This window comes from Carassius auratus, chromosome 13 (genome assembly GCF_003368295.1).
Source record: "Carassius auratus strain Wakin chromosome 13, ASM336829v1, whole genome shotgun sequence".
NCBI lineage: Eukaryota > Metazoa > Chordata > Actinopteri > Cypriniformes > Cyprinidae > Carassius > Carassius auratus.
The window spans coordinates 13,772,089-13,792,220 of record NC_039255.1 but is presented as its reverse complement, the minus strand read 5'-3'; the positions used below and the strand labels follow the sequence as shown (position 1 = coordinate 13,792,220).

General features: G+C 36.6%; 2 protein-coding genes across 8 annotated transcripts in view; both read right to left on the bottom strand.

Annotated features, from left to right (window-relative positions):
• The window catches only part of LOC113112730 (bifunctional heparan sulfate N-deacetylase/N-sulfotransferase 2-like), a 108,037-nt gene extending 92,451 nt beyond the window's left edge, over window positions 1-15,586 (bottom strand). For 2 of the 3 annotated variants that reach the window (XR_003293471.1, XM_026278518.1), the window contains exon 1: window positions 15,425-15,586. The gene's annotated coding sequence lies outside the window, so the exon portion shown is untranslated. The remainder of the gene's footprint in view (window positions 1-15,424) is intronic. The other variant, XM_026278521.1, reaches the window with a different exon arrangement.
• A 2,537-nt stretch (window positions 15,587-18,123) lies between these two features.
• LOC113112727 (zinc finger SWIM domain-containing protein 8-like) overlaps window positions 18,124-20,132 on the bottom strand; it is a 40,876-nt gene continuing 38,867 nt past the window's right edge. For 3 of the 5 annotated variants that reach the window (XM_026278516.1, XM_026278512.1, XM_026278514.1), the window contains one exon: window positions 18,124-19,665. In XM_026278516.1, coding sequence (XP_026134301.1) covers window positions 19,462-19,665 — 204 coding nt within the window. In that variant the 3' untranslated portion in view covers window positions 18,124-19,461. The remainder of the gene's footprint in view (window positions 19,666-20,132) is intronic. The other 2 variants (XM_026278513.1, XM_026278515.1) reach the window with 1 other exon arrangement.

Sequence of the window (20,132 nt, the reverse complement as noted above, 5' to 3'; positions counted from 1 at the left end):
AGAGGACGTGTTCTGTCATTGGCTATGCCTATGGGATGACTACCAAACTCAGCGTCGATTCAGCAGGGCAGCTGTGTGTGCACTGACTAAACACAAATAAAAGCATTATGAAATTGCTTGACAACAACATGGGACAACAACAGATTACCACTTTACCAAACAGTCATACGTAGGCAATATGCAGCCCATGTAACAACTAGCACTATTTATTTCTTAATAAATTGACAGCCAGTGGAAGACAGGGCTCCACAAAGACTTCCAGGCCAGCTACAGGAAGTCGGTTTATTAATATTAATACACGTCTCTTGCCTTTTTGACACTTTTGACAATTTGCTGAAATTTTATCTAGCAGGCTCACACAGATGGATTTACTGAAATTACTAAAATTACTTGAAAAAAATCTGTATGCTTTGAAAGTTCATAAACATGTTTATAATCATGTAGTTACATCACAGCTCTACAATTTCCATCTTTTTTCAGTTTAACAATATAGAAAGTATTTTAAATGAAAAACATGCATAGTGGTGGAGCTAGTAAAAATGTCATACTTTCCAATTAACTTCCAATTAATTATTCACACTATATTAAAAATATCTTCACAGATAAAGAGAGAACAAAGAAAGAATTAATGTCAGTAAAGCCTATTGCTCAACATCAAGGTTATGGGTTTGATTCCAAAGGACAACACAAAATGCAAATATGATAGCATCTTCAAAAGGAGAACAAAAAAGTAATTTAATCTAACTCAATACAGAAAAACTGAAACTGAAAACTGTGAATGGAGACTTATTTTTAAAGGAACCTGTAGCTCAGCACAATTGAACTTGTCTTTGTTTAATTATTTTTATGCATTTGTAAAAGGACAACCTACAGAGGAAAAAAAAGAAGGAAAGAACATAAACAGTGCAGGAATTCAAAATTTCAAAACAGCAGGGCATTATTTATGTGAATATAGTGAATGGTCTATTACAGGACATGAGAGTGAATGTGAAAAATTATTTTGCCACACTGGTGTAGTGAGATTTACCATTAGAGTTCAACCTCCTTCCTATATATCTAACATTAAATAATGTTCACACTGTGAACGGATTACTGTTTAAAGGCTTTAACACAGGATGTTTCTGTATTCTGCCTCAATGTCTCAATGTTTTTTTTTAATCAGCATCTCACACCATTAGTGAAGGAACGTCGAGTTTGAGATCTTACAGTTGACTTTTTAAAAACAAGTTTACTTTTCTATGCATTTTAAAAACAAAAATATGTCCTTTACGTATGTTTTGATGGAAAAAATTGAATAAAGTGCGTGAACTTTATTTCATGCAGACGTGAAAGCTTAACCTTCCAGAAGAGTTAAACACTAAAGAGTGTGTTCTTTTCAAACAAGTTGTACACGTAATTAATATTCATGAACAAAACCTTAGTTAAACCTGGAAATTACAGCATACATTAGTCAATATGAAAAAGTGGGAAAAAGCAGTTCATAAGCTCAACATAATATATTGATATACTGGGTTACTTTCACTAGAAACTAACAAAGTTTGATTATTCTATACAATAGTCATATGTTCAGTATTCACAAAGTAACGATCTGTATCATAATGAAGCATTATATAACAGTTTTGTGAAAAACGGATGAGGTAAATATGAAGTGTTACCAATAACCAGACACAAAGTAAAATATTAAAACTTTCTACTTATAAAAGGATAAGTTACTTCACATGTAACGTATCGAGAATCTCTGATGTTTCTGAATTGTACGCCAATTCTTAAATCACTTATTCAATACTTGCTTTATAAATCTTACTTTGCAACCCAGGGATGGAAATGAAGTTTTTTGTCCACCGGCCACTGTGGTGGATTTCAAATTCTACCAGCCACTCAATATTTTTACAAGCCACTTTCTTGTTTTTAACCGACAATGTGTAACTGTGTGTGAAAATTTATACTACAAGACCTACAATACTTAAGCAGTTTTTTTAATCTCAATTCTCAATGAAATACTGTCATTTTCTCTTTCAGTGATGCTCAAAAATGCTGCCTATCTAGACAGCTTACTAGGTTTTGAAACAGCCGACTCTTGCTGAAGTAGCTCATTCTTTCAACTCTCTATAGCCCAACCGGATGATACACTGCACTGAACTTTTAATGCACAAAAGCACTTTTGCGATATTCTAAACAGTATTCATACCACTGATCTATAATATAGAACTGGATTGCTCATGACGTCATTAAAGTGAAGCCGCCGCGCCGCCATATTGGTAATCCCTAGTGTGTGAAAAAGTTCCATTGAATTAATAGGAATTTGTATGATTTTAATAAGAAAACATCACCTAACAAGTCAGTGTTTATAAATATGAAGTATCACTGTACATTATTACAATGCGAACACCCTAGGCAGGCAAATGGTTATTTTTTTAAATGTCGGGAATTTCCTCTACTTATTAAAAAGCTACGTTAATTACAGTAGTGAGCATCATGAACATGATAAACATCAGACGGACATGACCTCAACATATATAACAAACTACAAACTGCTCATTCTGAAATCTGAATTTATTCAGAGAAATAACTGACTATATACAGTACGGATTTAAGAAATAAATACAAAGCTTTATTTCCCAGATAGTAAATATTTTTTTATTTATTTCATTATAGAGAAATATTAACAACATAAATTGTATAATCAATTGTGATATATTAAAATCCATTTCCGATACTAATACGTTCGTTTAATAATTCCTGAATAACTGTTCATATAAAGAAATAAGCCATTTTTGTGTTTGATCAGTTACCTGTGTCGTCAGTGCGCAGCAGACACACCCACCAACACGATTTAAATATATCGCTTATCCTGTCCCCAAAGACCGTAAACACTGCAGATAACATCTGAAGTACACATTACTTTATTACACATAACGTAAAAACGAGTCCCGTTTGACTGATCAGCTTCAAACATAGACTGTAAAAAAAATATGGACATAGTGTCTGTGACGTCACCCATAGACTCCTCATTAGCGGTTTTGAAGCCTAAAGTGTGTAGAGCGGGCCGTCGCCATCTTGGCAGCGCATCACCGCGTGACTCTATACCGATAAACGAAAATGGGCAAAAAGGCGGGAACTGATTGCTGAAGCCACGCCCACCTAGTGCAACGGCATTGTCAGCAGCGGCAATCCACCTGTCACTCAAGTGGCCACGCCCTTAATTATGAAGAACTTTAAGTCTTAATATAATTTAAACGGATGAGTTTTAAAAAAAATTCACCCCCCTCACAGTTGTCACGAAGGGCAAAATTAACAATAAAGACCAAAATCATTTTTTGAACCAGGCTGTAAACATGTTTGTTTCTGCTGTAAAGTTGGGCATTTTAACATGGGGAGTCTATGGGACTGACTCCCTTTTGCAGACAGCCTCAAGCGGCCAGTCGATGAATTGCAGTTTTAGTCACTTCCTTATTGGCCTCACAAGAGAGAGCGGGAGGTTGCCGCTCGGCTTCAAATCGAGTTATTTTAGGACAGCGGTTTGAATGTAACTCAATGGTGCTCTCTGCTGGTAGGGATTAGTAAAATGGCGGATCGAACACTTCCGGTGGCTTCACTGCCTGTTGGCAGTTTAGAACGCTATGAGCGATCCAGTTATATATATAGATCAGTGATTCATACGCATTAATGTTGTATTTAATTCCAAAGGAAAGGATTCACCAGTATAAGTGAATTTTTTTTTATGGGTGAGGGAACACGTGGGGAAAAGTCCCCTGTTCAACACTGTATCACTGAAAGAAATCTCAGCTCGCAAACTTTTACAGTCAACAAACAAATGCACAGCATTTGTAATACATCGTTTTTACGCGTCTCATCACGCCAGAGCTGTCAAACATGTGTAGCGATACAATGTAGTTTCTACAAACAAAAATGAACAGCGTAACAACTTACAGAACTAATTCTGAAAAAGTACTTGAAGAATGGAAATAAAATGCATCCCGCGGAGAGCAGTTATTAGACACGTGACCGATAATACTGTTTGTTAGTTTGCTTATTATGCCGTTAAAAACAATAAGATAAACACAAACTGTCCATATTTTTTAAAATGTTGCAGAACGCTGGAGGAAAATGAACTTACCGGGGTTTGACAGAGACATGACAGTATGCGTCATGAATTCAACGAATGAATATAAATTCAACTCTTCATGTGAACTTGTATATCATGAGTGAGCACGTGCTATAAAACGTACTGTAAATAACCAACAAATATATCACTCCGCCAACGGCACTAACTTCAGCTGCAAACACTGCACTGGGAACAACGCCGCCGTTTCGAGCCCGGTTTACGCCGCCTTTCTCCACTGAGCCGCTTCGGATGATATTACACTTTATTGCCTGTCGTACACACACCAGGGATGGAAGTTAACTTTTTTGTCCACCGACCGGGTGAAAAAGTATGCTATCTTTATTTACCCGCCACGGTGGCCGGTAGGTGAAGCGAGTTTACCTGCCACAACACAAAATCACCTGCATCTGGCTGGTGGCGGGTGCTAATTTCCATCCCTGTTGCAACCATACAAATAATTAGGCTACACTTGAGGGCATAAGTGCTCTTAAACAAGCATGTCAGTGCAGAGCCTTGTAGCAAAGATTTGGGAAGTTTGCAAGCAGCCTGTCTCTAATGAGGCTAAATGAAGTCAACAGATGTATTCTCACATTCCTGAGCACAATAACAAAAACTGCTTAGAAAAACATTTACAGTAATCCAAGCATTTCACCGTCGTCTTTGTGTGTCCTTACATGCAATTACCATTTAAAAAAATACCCAACCCAACTAGGGCAAATTTATTTACAAGCAGGTACTTGACAGGTCTCTCTGTCTTAAGGAGGTAAGCCACCTGTTCTTAACACACACCTTCCCTTGACATTCATTCAAATCCCAAATGATGAAGTAAGAGGTACCTTTATTTGCAGACAAAGAGACATTTTTTTTTCTCTGGGATTTTAAGCGAGTACATTACAGCTCAAAACCAGACTGCTCAACTTCTTAATAACTAGCATGCATTTCCTTGAAACTAGCAGTAAGACTGCTAAGCTTACATAAGAAATCAAATCTAAAGCAGGCAATGTTGTATACCGTGTGGGATCAAGCTGCATTTGCTTCAAAGTGTGCCCCTAATGTCACAAACAGTGATTGCAGCCTGCAGAGGCATAGTCATTTACTCCTCATGTCAGCACAGCTCACCACCCCTCTAAAAAATGTAGTAACTATAACAAACATTTGTTGCACACACACAAAAAATAAATGAATTAAAATAAATCATCACTGCTGACAGAGCATTAGGACTTTCAATCATCATCATGCAAAAACAAACTTGCAACACTGCACTGACGAATCTGGCAGTTGTAATGGCCATAACTTGCAATGATTGATATTGAAAAAACTCCTGAAATGTGTTCAAATCCAGTGTAAATATAATCACATCCAAGTGATGTTTACTTAATATTTATTTCAAACCTAGAAGAAAAACTCTCCAAAAAATAAATACAAATAAAACGCTTTTTACTTAATTGAATGATTCAGTGTGGCATTTAAAAAACATTTCCCTCGAAGTTATTCAAATGTTTTTCAAATGTCAAGAAAAAGTATTATAACGATTGCTTTTATATTATTAGTAACAGAAAGGCAAACATCGTCAGCATTCAGCAAATACGCAAATAATTTAAACAAACCTTTAAACGACTAATGAAAATTTAAATTTCATAAACCTTGCACACATCGGTGAATTTAATCCAGACAGAAGGAGAGGTCAACTTCACTGGAGATGTGCGATAAACTTTAAAATCGCGATTTGAAACTATGCTGATTTATGCATTTGGGCACTGTCATATTCATATCATTTTTACTGCGTGCTGCATGTGAAATGTTTCCCAATGCACACAAACTTCCCAGAGTAGCCTACAGTGTGTTTACTTTCCTTTTGTTTATATATTTTAAAATATTAATTTGTGAAAAATGCTGTAAAATACTTTAGATGACAACTTCCTGATTCTATAATTCTAAGTATGTTTATTTTACACATGTTAAAAATAAATTACAAATAAATAATTATTAATAATAATATTATTAATTATATATATATATATATATATATATATATATATATATATATATATATATATATATATATATACATACATATACATATACATATATATATATATATATATATATGTTTCCCAATGCACACAAACTTCCCAGAATACAAAAAAATATTAATGAAAGCACATTTTCCACTTGTTCTTAAAATCCCAAATACAGTGTAACATATGTAATACTTCGATAATTGACTAAAGAAATACAGTTCTTTATTTATAAAAAATAAAATCTTTCCAGTGAAATTCAGTAATTAAGTTAATTCTGTAAAAGAAGTTATACCATTATAATCTTGTCTGCTGAAAAAATAAAAAAATAAATAATAATAATAATAATAATAATAATCTATACAGAACCCCTGCCAAACCACAATTAAAAATTTAATGGATTTCAGAGTTATAATGGGATTTGTATTGGTTTTAATGTAAACTATAAAGGTGTTTATTTGATGGATTCTATTGGTGGAATGTAATCTGGCAGATGGCAACCAATAGAACAATACTGCTAAAAACAAAAAATTAATTTTGTAATGGTTTAATGGAAACTGTAAGAATTTTTTTTCAGCAGGGTAATGATACTGTGCTGCACATTATTTACAATATTGAGCTGAAGCTTGACTTTGCAAATATAATTTAAAAAAAAACAGCCCTACCAATAACCATGTTTTTTTTGGTATTTTATATACATATCTCCGTTATCTTTTTTATTTTAAGGCATGTATTTGTGAAAATGATTAGGCAGTCGCAGCACACACACCACATAAAATAAAAGTATTGTAGGCAAACCATCATCCTCAGTCATCTCTCCTTACTCTGTTTATGCGGTAAGTAAAATGTTATGTACTGTAGTAGTATACTTTATTGTCCTCGGGAGGAAAATTGTTGTAATGTAACAGCCAACCGTTAGCAATCGTTTTCTGACATAGTCTTTATAGACATTGCCCAACCCTATTAGACAAGCTTTTTGATTAATAAAACTCTATTAGAAAAGACTATTAAAAATCAGGAAAAGTCAGGAAAAATTTTAACTGAATTTAGGGGTAAAAATTATAAAAATAAATAAATGTAAATATTTTAAATGGTTATTCATAGATCATAATTATTGCATATCTTAGTACCAAAAATGTCCTTAAAATATGAATACAATTTTACTGAACAAAAATATAGTACATTTAAACCATTCAAACAAATGAACAGCACAGAGTTGTTGGAAAGATTGAGCTTCTCAAACCATGTGACCGTATAGCAACAAGATCAAGCATGTAGCAGCTCTGATTCTGGTCCTGTGATATCACTTTAACACTGACTGTCAATGGAGGAAGTGAGAAAAACTATTCTTGTTAAACTTTTAATAAACTGATATTAAAGTGCATGTGTTTCATGATTTTAATTAAACGTTTTTTTGATTACTACAATTTAATCATTAAAAAGGAGTCCAGAAATATCCAGGAACACAAAACAGAATCCAGAAAAAAAAAATGTAAAAAATAAAACTGATTTCATGGGGCCCTACATCAAATTCAAGGTTGTGTATGGCACTGCAATAGAAAAATGAATGAGGAATCACAGAGGCCCTGCTTGCAATCCAACTGCCACAACAAAAAACTAACACACTAACCAAAATACAGGCAACCTGTGTGGTGCTCTTATTTATATTAGGAAACACAACCAACAGTACTGTGTCTCAAGGATTCACGCTCTTCTGAAAATGGAAAGCAATGGCAAATCGATTTCTTTCCTTTGAAGAGCCTATAGACATAACTATCACTTTGAAGAGGAGAGCATCCCCAAAATGCTGAGTGTGTGTGAAGTCTGAGTAATAACGTTCTGTATCTCAGTAGTCAGGAAAAGTGCACAGCAATTGATTTAACTCTTGAAACATTATCCGGAATCAAATGAAGCCTAACAGAAATAAAGTGTGGAAAATGTAGCTGTCAGTAGGCATACAAACTCAGATAATAAAAAAAGAGGGAAATAAGCAATGGAGTTGTGTTACCCCTTTGAAGAAGATTAAAAAACACTGATTAGGAGAGAAACTCAACCTGAATTGATGTCATGATGAGGACTCCATATTGAGCTTGAGTAGAGCCCAAAATCAGAGTGAATTTTGATATGTCAGGGCAATTATTTGGGAAACGGTTTTGGAAAAGTACATGCTGAATAAATATTAAACTAGAATTTAATTCAAATTAAACAAACCACTTTTCTATTTTTAATCTCATTTAAATAAAATGAAAAAAAAAAAAACATTTCAGATAAGATTAAAGAAATAGTTGTCTAAACAAAGCTTAAATGCTGAAAGCATTTCTCATAAGCACATTTGGGAGTCAAAATGAAAGCAAAATTGAGATGCACTATGACATGCATCATTTTGCAAACGATAATACAAATTTGGAAGTTCAAATGCACAACAACTACAAAGACATTCACATTCATTTGACTCGGGACAAGTAGAGGAGGAGTAAACTATGAAATGCAGCTGCCTCACTGAATTAAATCTCTCTCTACCACACTAAAATGTATTCAATCTGACCTTGAATTGAAGACAAGTTTAGTGCATTCAAATCAGTTCAGCTATTGCTTGATTGCTCAAACTCAATAGCGGAGGCAGTATGTCAAGAATTTTCAATGCCTTGGCAGGAAATGCACACATATCATACAACATATCAAGTCTCTTCCATTGAGGTAAATGTGGTCAGAGACCTTTTACAAACAGAACTGATCTCAAATACAAAAAAAAATAAAAATAATTATTTGCAACAAGGAAGACTTTCATTCAAAAGATGAACAAACTTCTTCAAGCCAAGCATTAGGACTAAAGCAGAGAGGAGTTTCATCTTGAAAGATTAGAAGCGCAGCTCTTTGTAGCAGCCCGTGTACAAGAGCTCTTGATGGGAAGGCAGAAAACCCTGAAGAGATTAGAACAGCTAATCTTCTGCTGCTACTTCAAAAATGTTGCTTTTCGTGGTCCTTTGATCTCTCGTTTACAGATAATTGAAACAATCTACCATTTCTTTAACCTAAGGGGTAACAGCATTCTAGAGGTGCACTACCCACCCTTTTCGTTTCGTCTGTGTGTGTTGACTGATTAATACTGGTCTGGACAGACTTTCATTAGCATGCATTTCAAATGAGACTCTATGGGGATGATGATACACATTTTTATATACACATCAGATTATTTGTTATGTTATTAGTCTGGATATTCACAATATAAAACCTCCAAAAAAATTAAAAATAAAAATTCCACGATCAGACTGGCAGAAGTGCTACAAGTAATGACACTTTCCAGCTACTTCTTCCTTAGATGTGTGATAAGACTGGATAGCGCATGGCACAGGATGGATCACTTAAGTGATCATGTTAGCTCGTTAATACAGTTGCAACTTTAGATTTTATTATATATTGGAATACCTAGGATTAATGAATGTTCAGAATAATTTTTCATTGGCAGTTGTTAACTAATGAATTAACTAATGTTTATCAATGAAGCCCTAATGTAAAGTGTGTATTAACAATAATCAAATCACTTTCAAACAATATCTAGGGCATGTTGTAGTCCCACAAATTTTTACACAAATTTGAAAGGCTAATTATTTAAATATGCTTTAGAAAGTAGTGCAGCTGCTTTATTTATGGGGTTTCCAGGGTAACAGCGGGATTTTCTGCAGTTAAGCGCCATCTGCTGTCAGAGAGTGAATGTGCTTCTCCTGCGTGCTTGTTTACATCAGAGGCACAAACAACATTTCCATCAGCATACAGCTGTGTTGTGCATTTGACCAGTTGATTGGAATAGTATTCTTAAAATGCATTCCAAATTCTGAATAATTTGAAATTATTCATGGTATTTAGAAGTGCCCATGATAACAATATTGTACACATTCATTACCGTGATATATTGCATTACCGAATACCAGCACATGTCTATGTGAGTTTAATGTGTATTTAATGTGAAATGCAACAGGCACCATTTATGCATTATTTTCACATTCGCATAGTTTTACACAACAGACCCGGAAGAGAAGACAATGCTGAATAAAGTCGCATTTTTGTTATTTTGGGCATTTAATATATTTTCGATGCTTCATCAAATTCTAACTGACCCTATGATGTCACACGGACTACTTTGATGAGGTTTTTCTTACCTTTCTGGACATGGACAGTATACCGTACATACATTTTCAATGGAGGGACTGAGAGCTCTCGGACTAAATCTAAAATATCTTAAAGGGGGGGTGAAATGCTTGTTTTCACTCAATATCCTGTTAATCTTGAGTACCTATAGAGTAGTACTGCATCCTTCATAACTCCAAAAAGTCTTTAGTTTTATTATATTCATAAGAGAAAGATAGTCTGTACTGATTTTTCCCGGAAAAACACGAGCCGCTGGAGGCGTGACTTGTGGGCGGAGCTAAAGAATCACGAGCGCCAGTAGGATTTTGTGTTGAGAGCATGCGGAAACTGTGACATTACCGTGAGGGAAAAACCATCATCCAAAACAAACCATGGCTTACAGTCAGATTTACTATATATTTATGATCCAGAATCAGATCCCGAGGCTGAAACTGTACGAGAGCAGCAGCAGAAACGACTCGCTCCGAGCGGGGCTCGAACCCGGGTCTCCGGCATGGGAGGCGGATGCACTAACAAGGAGGCAGAGATATTTTAAGCAGTTTTACTTACCACCTGCGGTTCCAACACACGATCGTGACCCTTTTTCGTTGGGATTGCATCATCCTTAAGAAACAAACGATACGTCCGTCGTCAAACTAGGCCTTGTTATAACCTTGTTATAACATTATAACAAGCATCTTCGAAATGCAGGTAACAAACACAAACACTTGCACAACTCCGTTGATGCTCTGTAAAAATAAACTCCATCCACTGGTCCCTTAATGCGGTTTTTTTTTTTGGTAATCTGTGCAGGGTTGTCTTGCCCTGGCAACCAAAAACACACTTCTTTTGTGACATTTCGCGACGCTCTCGCTCTGATCAGTGAATGTCTGTTGTGCTCTCAGTGCTGTGCTATACGGGAGCGCGCGCTCTTCCGGCAGAAGTGCCCTCAGGACCCATATAAGGAAATTCCGCTCCATCTAACGTCACACAGAGCCATACTCGAAAAAAACTTTCCGAAACTTGTGATAAACCGGAAGTAGTATTTTGGGAACAAAAATACTCTTTCAACCGTACAACTTACATTTTGAAACTTTGTCCATGTTTAGCATGGGAATCCAACTCTTTAACAGTGTAAAAAACTCAGTATGCATGAAATAGCATTTCACCCCCCCTTTAAACTGTGTTCTGAAGATGAACAGAGGTCTTACTGGTTTGGAAAGTCTTGAGGGTGAGTCATAAATGACAATTTTAATTTTGGGGTAAACTAACCCTTTAATAGACTTCAGCATTATCATTTATCTTAATACACGCTTGTGAAATGAGCCACAAACTCCCACTCTTAAGTTATAACCATTCATAATTCATCATCTACTAGATAAATTTTTTTTATCTCTTTAATGCATAACCTGTGAAGATAACAGCTAATTGAAGCCCTACAGGCTTGCAGATGAAGTACGTTACTATCTCTGCTGGGCTGGCAATCAGCTCAGAACTGATCTTATATTAAACTAGCATTGCATTAACATTTGCACCTCTTGACCTCTGCCATGCAACGATTATTGCAGCATCCCTTTTATTTAGGCTCAGCATACTGATCTGTTGTTAAAGACGATAGGAAGACTGGATGACTGTCCATTTGCCTCTGCCTCTTGGGCTATAAGAGGCTCTGTATGAGTACATGAAGCAGATTATTTACCACTCTGGGCTTGTTCTCAGGGCTTCAGACAGCGCACCCGATCAAAGCTACAACAGAAGTCTTTCAAACAAACTAAACTGACAACTGGAGACTGCAAGTATTTGTCTTGGTAGCTTGGATGTTGGAAAAACCAAAAAAAATTCTCTACACTGAAAAATATTTGGTGTAGAACATTTTTCACTTAAAAAAAAAACTGACATTCAATTTCACAAAAAAATCAATTAATCAATTCACGAAGAAACTGCAGCTAACATATTAAACATTAAACATATTAAACATTTCAAACTGTGCTTAACCCCCGAGTCCTAAAAGCCCATTTTTTAACCCTGGGTGAAGGTACATTACACACTTGTATTTAGAACTGGGGTGAGCAGCGGCTTTTTATGTTATGTTAAAGCTAGATGATTAGCAACCAACAGCCGATCGTGTGCTTTGGTCAGTCACTGACACACTGCTTAACATGTAAGCAGTCATCTCAGAGTGGAAAATGTCACATGGTGATGGAAAATGTGAATGTGTGTTAAATGGAGACCGTGAATGTCCAGGATTATTTGTTAACCCTGGGTATAAGCAGCAAGAAACAAGATAACCTCATATTCTGTTTAGTCAGTGTTTAGAATGGCTCAGGGCTAACTAAGTGTGAAAAGTCATTTTGTTTTAATAACTTCATTTTTACATTGTAATTTTTACAGTGTACTGGAGTATACAGCGGCCTCAGTCATTTTCATTCCAATACTGAAATACTTATTTTGAGATGTACAGTCAGTTCTACAGGAAAGAAAAATACAGGATTCATATTATTACTGGTGCTGTTATTGCTACTATTACTTCTGCTGTGTTCATAACTATTGGTTTGAAGAACTCTTCATCTCCTCAAGCATTCTTTGACTGCTTCCTTCATTGCATGGCTCGATCAAGCTGCAGAATTCCCTCCGTGTCGACATCCCTCTCTGATTTCCCAGTGCTGCACAGGACCTGACTCAGCTCCCTGAAGATTAAACGGACTAAAAAAAATCAGATCCCCTATATTCTGTTCTGTTCTTTAGAGGAAACAGACAGTAGATTCAGTGGACTGCACTGCAGCATAAAGCACATTTGCATTGTCAATGCAAAAAAAAAAAAATTGCATTTAATGTACACAACAAGGGTTTTATCAAGCACTAACAAAGTTACAGACCTAGGCTGCAAGTTCAGTTAAATAGTCTTTCCAAAGGTCATTCTGAATTAGTGAGCAAGTAATAATATATGCATGCAATTAAGACACAGGAGAGAAATTAATACCAGCTTTAGGGAAACGAGGCTAAAGAAATGAGCCTGGTCATTTGAAGTCATTAATCTAATGGGATTCTGGCTTCTTCTCTGGCTCTATTGAAACATAATCCAAGGCTTGTCCCACTTTCCGTTACACACAAAAAAAAATATTATAATAATTTTAAAAAAGCATGAGAGCCACCCCAGGCCCAGCACTCATTTGCAAATTATCTCAGACATTTGTAATGTTCTTGGGACAGAACCAAACTCATCTTCAACTCACAATCCACTGCTAATTATGTCATGGATGAGGGGACTCAGTGATCTGAGTTATGGGTTATGTTGTGGCATATATTTGTCCTGTTTTAAAACTTTTACACAGTCTGCATGAGAAACAGACAGACGGACCCAAAAACAAAACAAACAAAAAACACCTTGTGTAAAATCAAGCTTTTTACAGGCATTATCAAACTACTTGATCTGGGAGTCTTCAATCCAATATTAAAAAAAGGCCTCATGATGGAGAAAACCATTGCATGATCATTCATAAAAATCTCTCCAAATTCTGTGTGGAAAAGGACAAGCCAAGGATTGTGTTAAATTTGAAAGCATTTTGACAATCCATGTATCACTGAATCACAAGTCACTGAGTTCAATTTTATCAATCCAATCTCAATAATCTTTATTTTTAATAATAATACAAAAAAATAAGATTAAGAATGAAAACGTATATAGTATCATTTAACATCCTTTCCTTATAACTCTATATATTTAACAAGTATAATACATGATACAGAAACCTTACATATTACCCAACACAAACAAAAGCTCAAGAGAAATGACGGTTGTAAAAAGCTTGACTAGCCAACATGATCTACGAGTCTTCCATCTAAAATTGCCTAAGGATAAAGAAAGTCATTTTAGGATCACTCATAAAAATGTCTCCAAATTCCTTGTAGGCAAAAAAGGACAAGCCAAGGAGTATGTTAAGTTTAAAAACTACTTTAGTATCTCTGAATCACCTCAGTTACTGAGGTGCACTTCATTTGTTATCCAACCTTTTATCATTAAACATAACGCTAACGTGAACTATTATTTTCCGAGAGCAGAATACATGAAAAGACTTGTTGTATACGCAAACGTACAAGGGTTGTTTTGTCACGTTCTTGACGTTATACATCTAAAATTATTTAAACGTTATGTTGCAAAACTTGCGTAATTAACAAGCATAGCATTAGAGAAATATTAAATATTTTTGCACTTTTATACACACTCCCTTAAACATTTACATGTATTTTAAACTAAATCTTAGTAATAAAAATGTACACGTTATGTGTTAACAACCCACAAATAGGCATATTTTCTTAACGCAAGTTCCAAATGTTATCAAAAATACCCAAACAATCCGTTATGCAGGCAAATTACTAAAAACACCCAAAGAGTTCAAAGCACTACAAATCCAAGAGCGTATTCTGTTAACGCTCAGCTAGAGCAACTCGCACGGAATTATCATTTCAAGAGATTTTCAAAAACAACAGCTGTGCAACTGCAGGCTCACACGAGATATTCTCGCCTCACGTTTAAAGAGAAAAGAACACTGACTTAAGCCCATGCAAAATTCATTAAAGCCCAAAAAACGAGTCTCTACGGCATGAGCTGGCAGAGCAACTCGGATTTTCTATGGACTGCGTAAAGGTGCCAACGCAGACTCAATCTGCCCATGAAGTCTTACAGAAACACATGCGTTTAAATGCAACAAGAATCCCGCTTTTGTCCCAAGCTGCCTTGAACCTCAAACTTACACATGCTCTCACACACCCTGACCCTGTTACGGCACATTAAGACAGTGTAAAGAGCAGCGAAGCGGTGATTTGTGTATGTGTTTAGTCACTAATATTACCTAAACACTTTCTGGATGTGTATATGGAAATCAGTGACTATTCAAAACTTCCACTAAACTGTAAAACTGCGACTCAAACGGTTTCTACTGCGGCTAACCGCAGCTTTTATTCAAACAGCCGAGCTCGGAGAGAGGGAAATGTCACGGGTTTTCACCAGTAAATTGGTGTATTTGAAAACATAAATTGGTTTTAAATGAAAACATGTTGAGAAGTCGCTACTCTGATTTTCTTCAGAACGAGGTTAGCGCGGCTAGCCGTAGCATTTCTCCAGTTCCGAAGAGGCAAAACCGCGGTTGTTTTGAAGAAAACGCAAACCATGACTCACCGATATAGTTTACTTTGATACGGCTATCCGTAAGGGCTCCTCAAAGTTTTAATAAGTTTAAAAATGAGAGGTGAACTCAAACTCTCGGGGACAGAATCAGCCTCTGAGCCGCCATCTTCACTCGGCTGTGATGCTGTCCGTCGGCTCCAGTCGCTCTACCTTCCGAAAACTCTGGAACAAACCAAATCAGTCCGCCCGATGGGGGGAACCTCCCCCTGCTCACACTTCCTACCTGAAGTGATTGGAGTAAACTGCTTACCATAAGCTTAATGTATAGTGTAGCTTTAAAACATAAATCATGTGCAAGTTTCATTTGGCACCTAAACGAACTGCGTGATTGAATAAGTAGTGAATATCAGTTCCTCATGTAAACCATGATCCCCGACAGACCACAAACATTCAGCAGTTTCAATATGTAACCTTCTAGCGCCCCCAGGCGATGAAACCCCCCTAGGTACAACACTGATTCGCTCGAGGTCGATGTCATTTCTGACACTTCTTGTGAATTTGATCAGATCTGTTCATCCCATTGCTGATATAAACTACCGTTCAAACCTTTGGGATCAGCAAGAAAAAAATAATAATAGTTTCATTTAGCCATGCTACATTAATCAAAAGTGACATTAAAGTAAATTGTACTTATTTTATTTTAAATGCATTTAAAAAATACAATCACAAAACTATTCACGTACACCAAATCAGTATATTAGAATGATTTCTGAAGGATCATGAGACACTAAAAACTGGAGTAATAGCTGCTGAAAATTCAGCTTTGTCATCACAGGAATAAATTACATTTTAAAATACAGGTGCTGGTCATATAATTAGAATATCATCAAAGTAGGAAAGTTGATTTCACCAATTCCATTCAAAAAGTGAAACTTGTAGGTTATATTCATTCATTACACACAGACTGATATACTTCAAATGTTTATTTCTTTTAAATTTGATGTTTATAACTGACAACTAAAAGTCCCAAATTCAGTATCTCAGAAAATTAGAATAAAAAGGTCAGTACTGAAGAGACCTGGTGCCACACTCTAATCAGCTAATTAACTCAAAACACCTGCAAAGCCTTTAAATGGTCTCTCAGTCTAGTTCTGTAGGCTACACAATCATGGGGAAGACTGCTGACTTGACAGTTGTCCAAAAGATGACCATTGACACATTGCACAAGGAGCACATTAATATCGAGGCGGAGGGAAGGAAAAGATGTGGTAGAAAAGTGTTTAAGCAATAGGGATAACTGCACCCTGGAGAGGATTGTGAAACAAAATCCATTCAAAAATGTGGGGGAGATTCACAAAGAGTGGACTGCAGCTGGAGTCAGTGCTTCAAGAACCACTACACAAAGACGTATGCAAGACATGGGTTTCAGCTGTCGGATTCCTTGTGTCAAGCCACTCCTGAACAACAGACAGCGTCAGAAGCGTCTCACCTGGGCTAAAGACAAAAAGGACTAGACTGCTGCTGAGTGGTCCAAAGTTATGTTCTCTGATGAAAGTAAAAATTAGCATTTTCTTTGGATATCAGGGTCCCACAGTCTGGAGGAAGAGAGGAGAGGCACACAATCCTTGTTGCGTGAGGTACAGTGTAAAGTTTCCACAGTCAGTGACGGTTTGCGGTGTCGTGTCATCTGCTGGTGTTGGTCCACTGCATTTCTAAAGTCCAATGTCAACACAGCCGTATACCAGGAAGTTTTAGAGCATTTCATGCTTCCTGCTGCTGACCAGCTTTATGGAGATTCAGATTTAATTTTCCAACAGGACTTGGCACCTGCACACAGTGCCAAAGATACTAATAACTGGTTTAAGAACCATGGTATCCCTGTTCTTAATCGGCCAGCAAACTCACCTGACCTTAACTTATTGTAAAGAGGAAGATGCGATACGCCAGACCCAAGAATGCAGAAGAGCTGAAGGCCACTATCAGAGCAACCTGGGCTCTCATAACAACTGAGCAGTGCCACAGACTGGTCGACTCCATGCCATGCCACATTGCTGCAGTTATTCGTGCAAAAGGAGCCCCAACTAAGTATTGAGTGCTGTACATGCTCATACTTCTCATTTTCATATTTTTTTTAGTTGGCCAAGATTTCTAAAAATCCTTTCTTTGTATTGGTCTTAAGTTATACTATAATTTTCTGAGATACTGAATTTGGAATTTTCCTTCGTTGTCAGCTATAATCATCAAGATTAAAAGGAATAAACACTTGAAATATCAGGCTGTGTGTAATTTAATGCAATATGCAAGTTTCACTTTTTGAATGGAATTAATGAAATAAACTTTTTGATGATATTATAATATGACCAGCACCTGTACCGTATTTTCCGGACTATACGTTTTTTTTCATAGTTTGGCTGGTCCTGCTACTTATAGTCAGGTGCGACTTATTTATCAAAATTAATTTGACATGAACTAAGATAACTGAACCAAGAGAAAACATTACCGTCTCCAGCCGCGAGGGGTCGCTCTGTGCTGCTCCGTGCTCCTGTAGCCTACAATAAGCAGCATAGAGCGACCTCTCGCGGCTAGAGACGGTAATGTTTTCTCTTGGTTCTAAAAAATATGCGACTTACATATGTTTTTTTCCTCATCATGACGTATTTTTGGCCTGATGCGACTTATATTCAGGTGCGATTTATAGTCCGAAAAATACGGTATATCAAAATAGAAAACAAACACAGATAAACTTTTTCTTGTAGTGTTTTGATTGATCTTTATTAAGTAAACTCTACATTTTTAATATTGCTTTGTTCCAATTTAGTTTTTCTCTTTTCCCCATTTATTCTAAATTACATCCTCTCACAATCAGCACAATTTATATATGCATTTATATAGATTTTTTTTGTTTGTTTTTTTCCCCCCAACCAAGCTACACTTGAAGAATACAAAAATATCACAGTACAATTTCTACTCAGTCACACTCCACTAGCGAGATCCAAGCTGGGGCCGATGCTGGAAACACGGGAATCTGGCAGTGACATTTATAGACCACTCCACTAATGTTAGACAGAGGGGAGCAGTTAACCCCTTTTAAAATGAGAACAGATAAATGAAATTGTGTGGTTCGACGAAACCTCAGAACTAAATTGCACAGATACCAAAGTCTATTAACGGTATAAGCAACAGCTAGAATTCAAATATAAGAGAACCCAATTTAAACTCAAGGAAGCCCGAATTGTTTTTGACTGAAGTCACAGCTGATGCCTTGAATTTCAAAAATTAAAGAAGCGGTGCAATCTGGTCCAGCTAGACTTCCCTGTTCCAGCACTCAAGCCACCAACATCTGACCGGAAAAAGGAACTCGCATGAGCAGTCGGTTATAACCTTCTTCCATTCTTCATCCTGCTCTCTGCAGACACGCCATACTATACAAAATATTAAAAACAAAAGATAAAACAAAAACACTGAAGAATCCTCACCCGTACTTTGATTATGGTTTCATAATAAATGTCTCTTATATTCTTTTGAAGTTTTGTTTTTATTCTCCTCGTGTTTACGATGCCATCCACTATCCAGCGTTGAAACCCATATGACCGATGGAGGCTCTGTTCTCCAGGGTAGAGGAATGTTGCAGAAGAAGTCTGACATTTAGTGGTTTCGTTTAAATGTGAACCGAACATCAACATAGCAAGTGAAAACCTCTGTCCCCGTATTAACCATCTAAATGAACTCACAAAGCACAGAAATCAGTGAATGAAAGATGTTAGGACTCGTAGATAAAACATAGATAGCTATTAAATCACTCGACTGAACACACCAAAAAAAGCGAACAAAACTAAGATCAGACACAACAAAGGGATCAACAACTCGAGGAAGGAGGGACCCATTGACATGCCCCAGCATCTCTGTACCACTTTCTCATGACTTCAGGGCCTGAGGGACTAAATGTGAGTGGGCTTGTACAGGAAGTCCTCACGGCTACACTTCCTATCAAGGGGAACGGAGAGTGCTGCGTGTCAGATTGGGCTGTGTTAGTGGTCTGTGGGGAAGATAGCTACAGACATCTCGGTCCCCGCTGGTCTCTAGAGCAGTCAGGGTGAGAAAGTGGCCATCTCCAACGAGATCCGCTGCCATAGTTCTTTAGTCTGTTTGCCCCTCTTTAGGTTCTGCAGCACATCATTGAACTGCATCATGCCAACTGGTGTCAGGCAAAACGCTCCGCGGGCACTTCGGATGATGTTCACAAAGTCGTCGTAGTCTGCAGGAGTCAGATGGATCAGCCTGTGGTGGATATACTGGAACAAACATAATACAGACAGTCGATGAAGAAATTGGACATGAATTCAGTCGTTCAACAATGGAGACTGTTCCAAGGTCATTTTAGTTTTTCATTTATGGACAGCTTGATATTCTTTTTTCCTTTTGGTAATGGGTAAGCTTTGTAATAAGTTGCATGTTACATGTACAATAATACATGTTAATGTGTTAGGTATAAAATATGGTTATATGCATCTAAATTAAAACCATTTGAGCCAAATATGTCAAACGTACGATGAAAAGGTTTTTTTGTAATCATTATGAATTGTAGTCAGCAAGCCTTTAATAATGTGACACATTTCTGAGTGAAAAGGAGCACGTAAGGGGACTTGAAAACGTAAGAAGGATGGAAAAATTGTTTATGATTCTACTTACAAAATTGTTACATTGCCCAGATAAACTCTAAAGGCATTTCTTAGTTTCTGCAAAGATATCGATTTTTTTC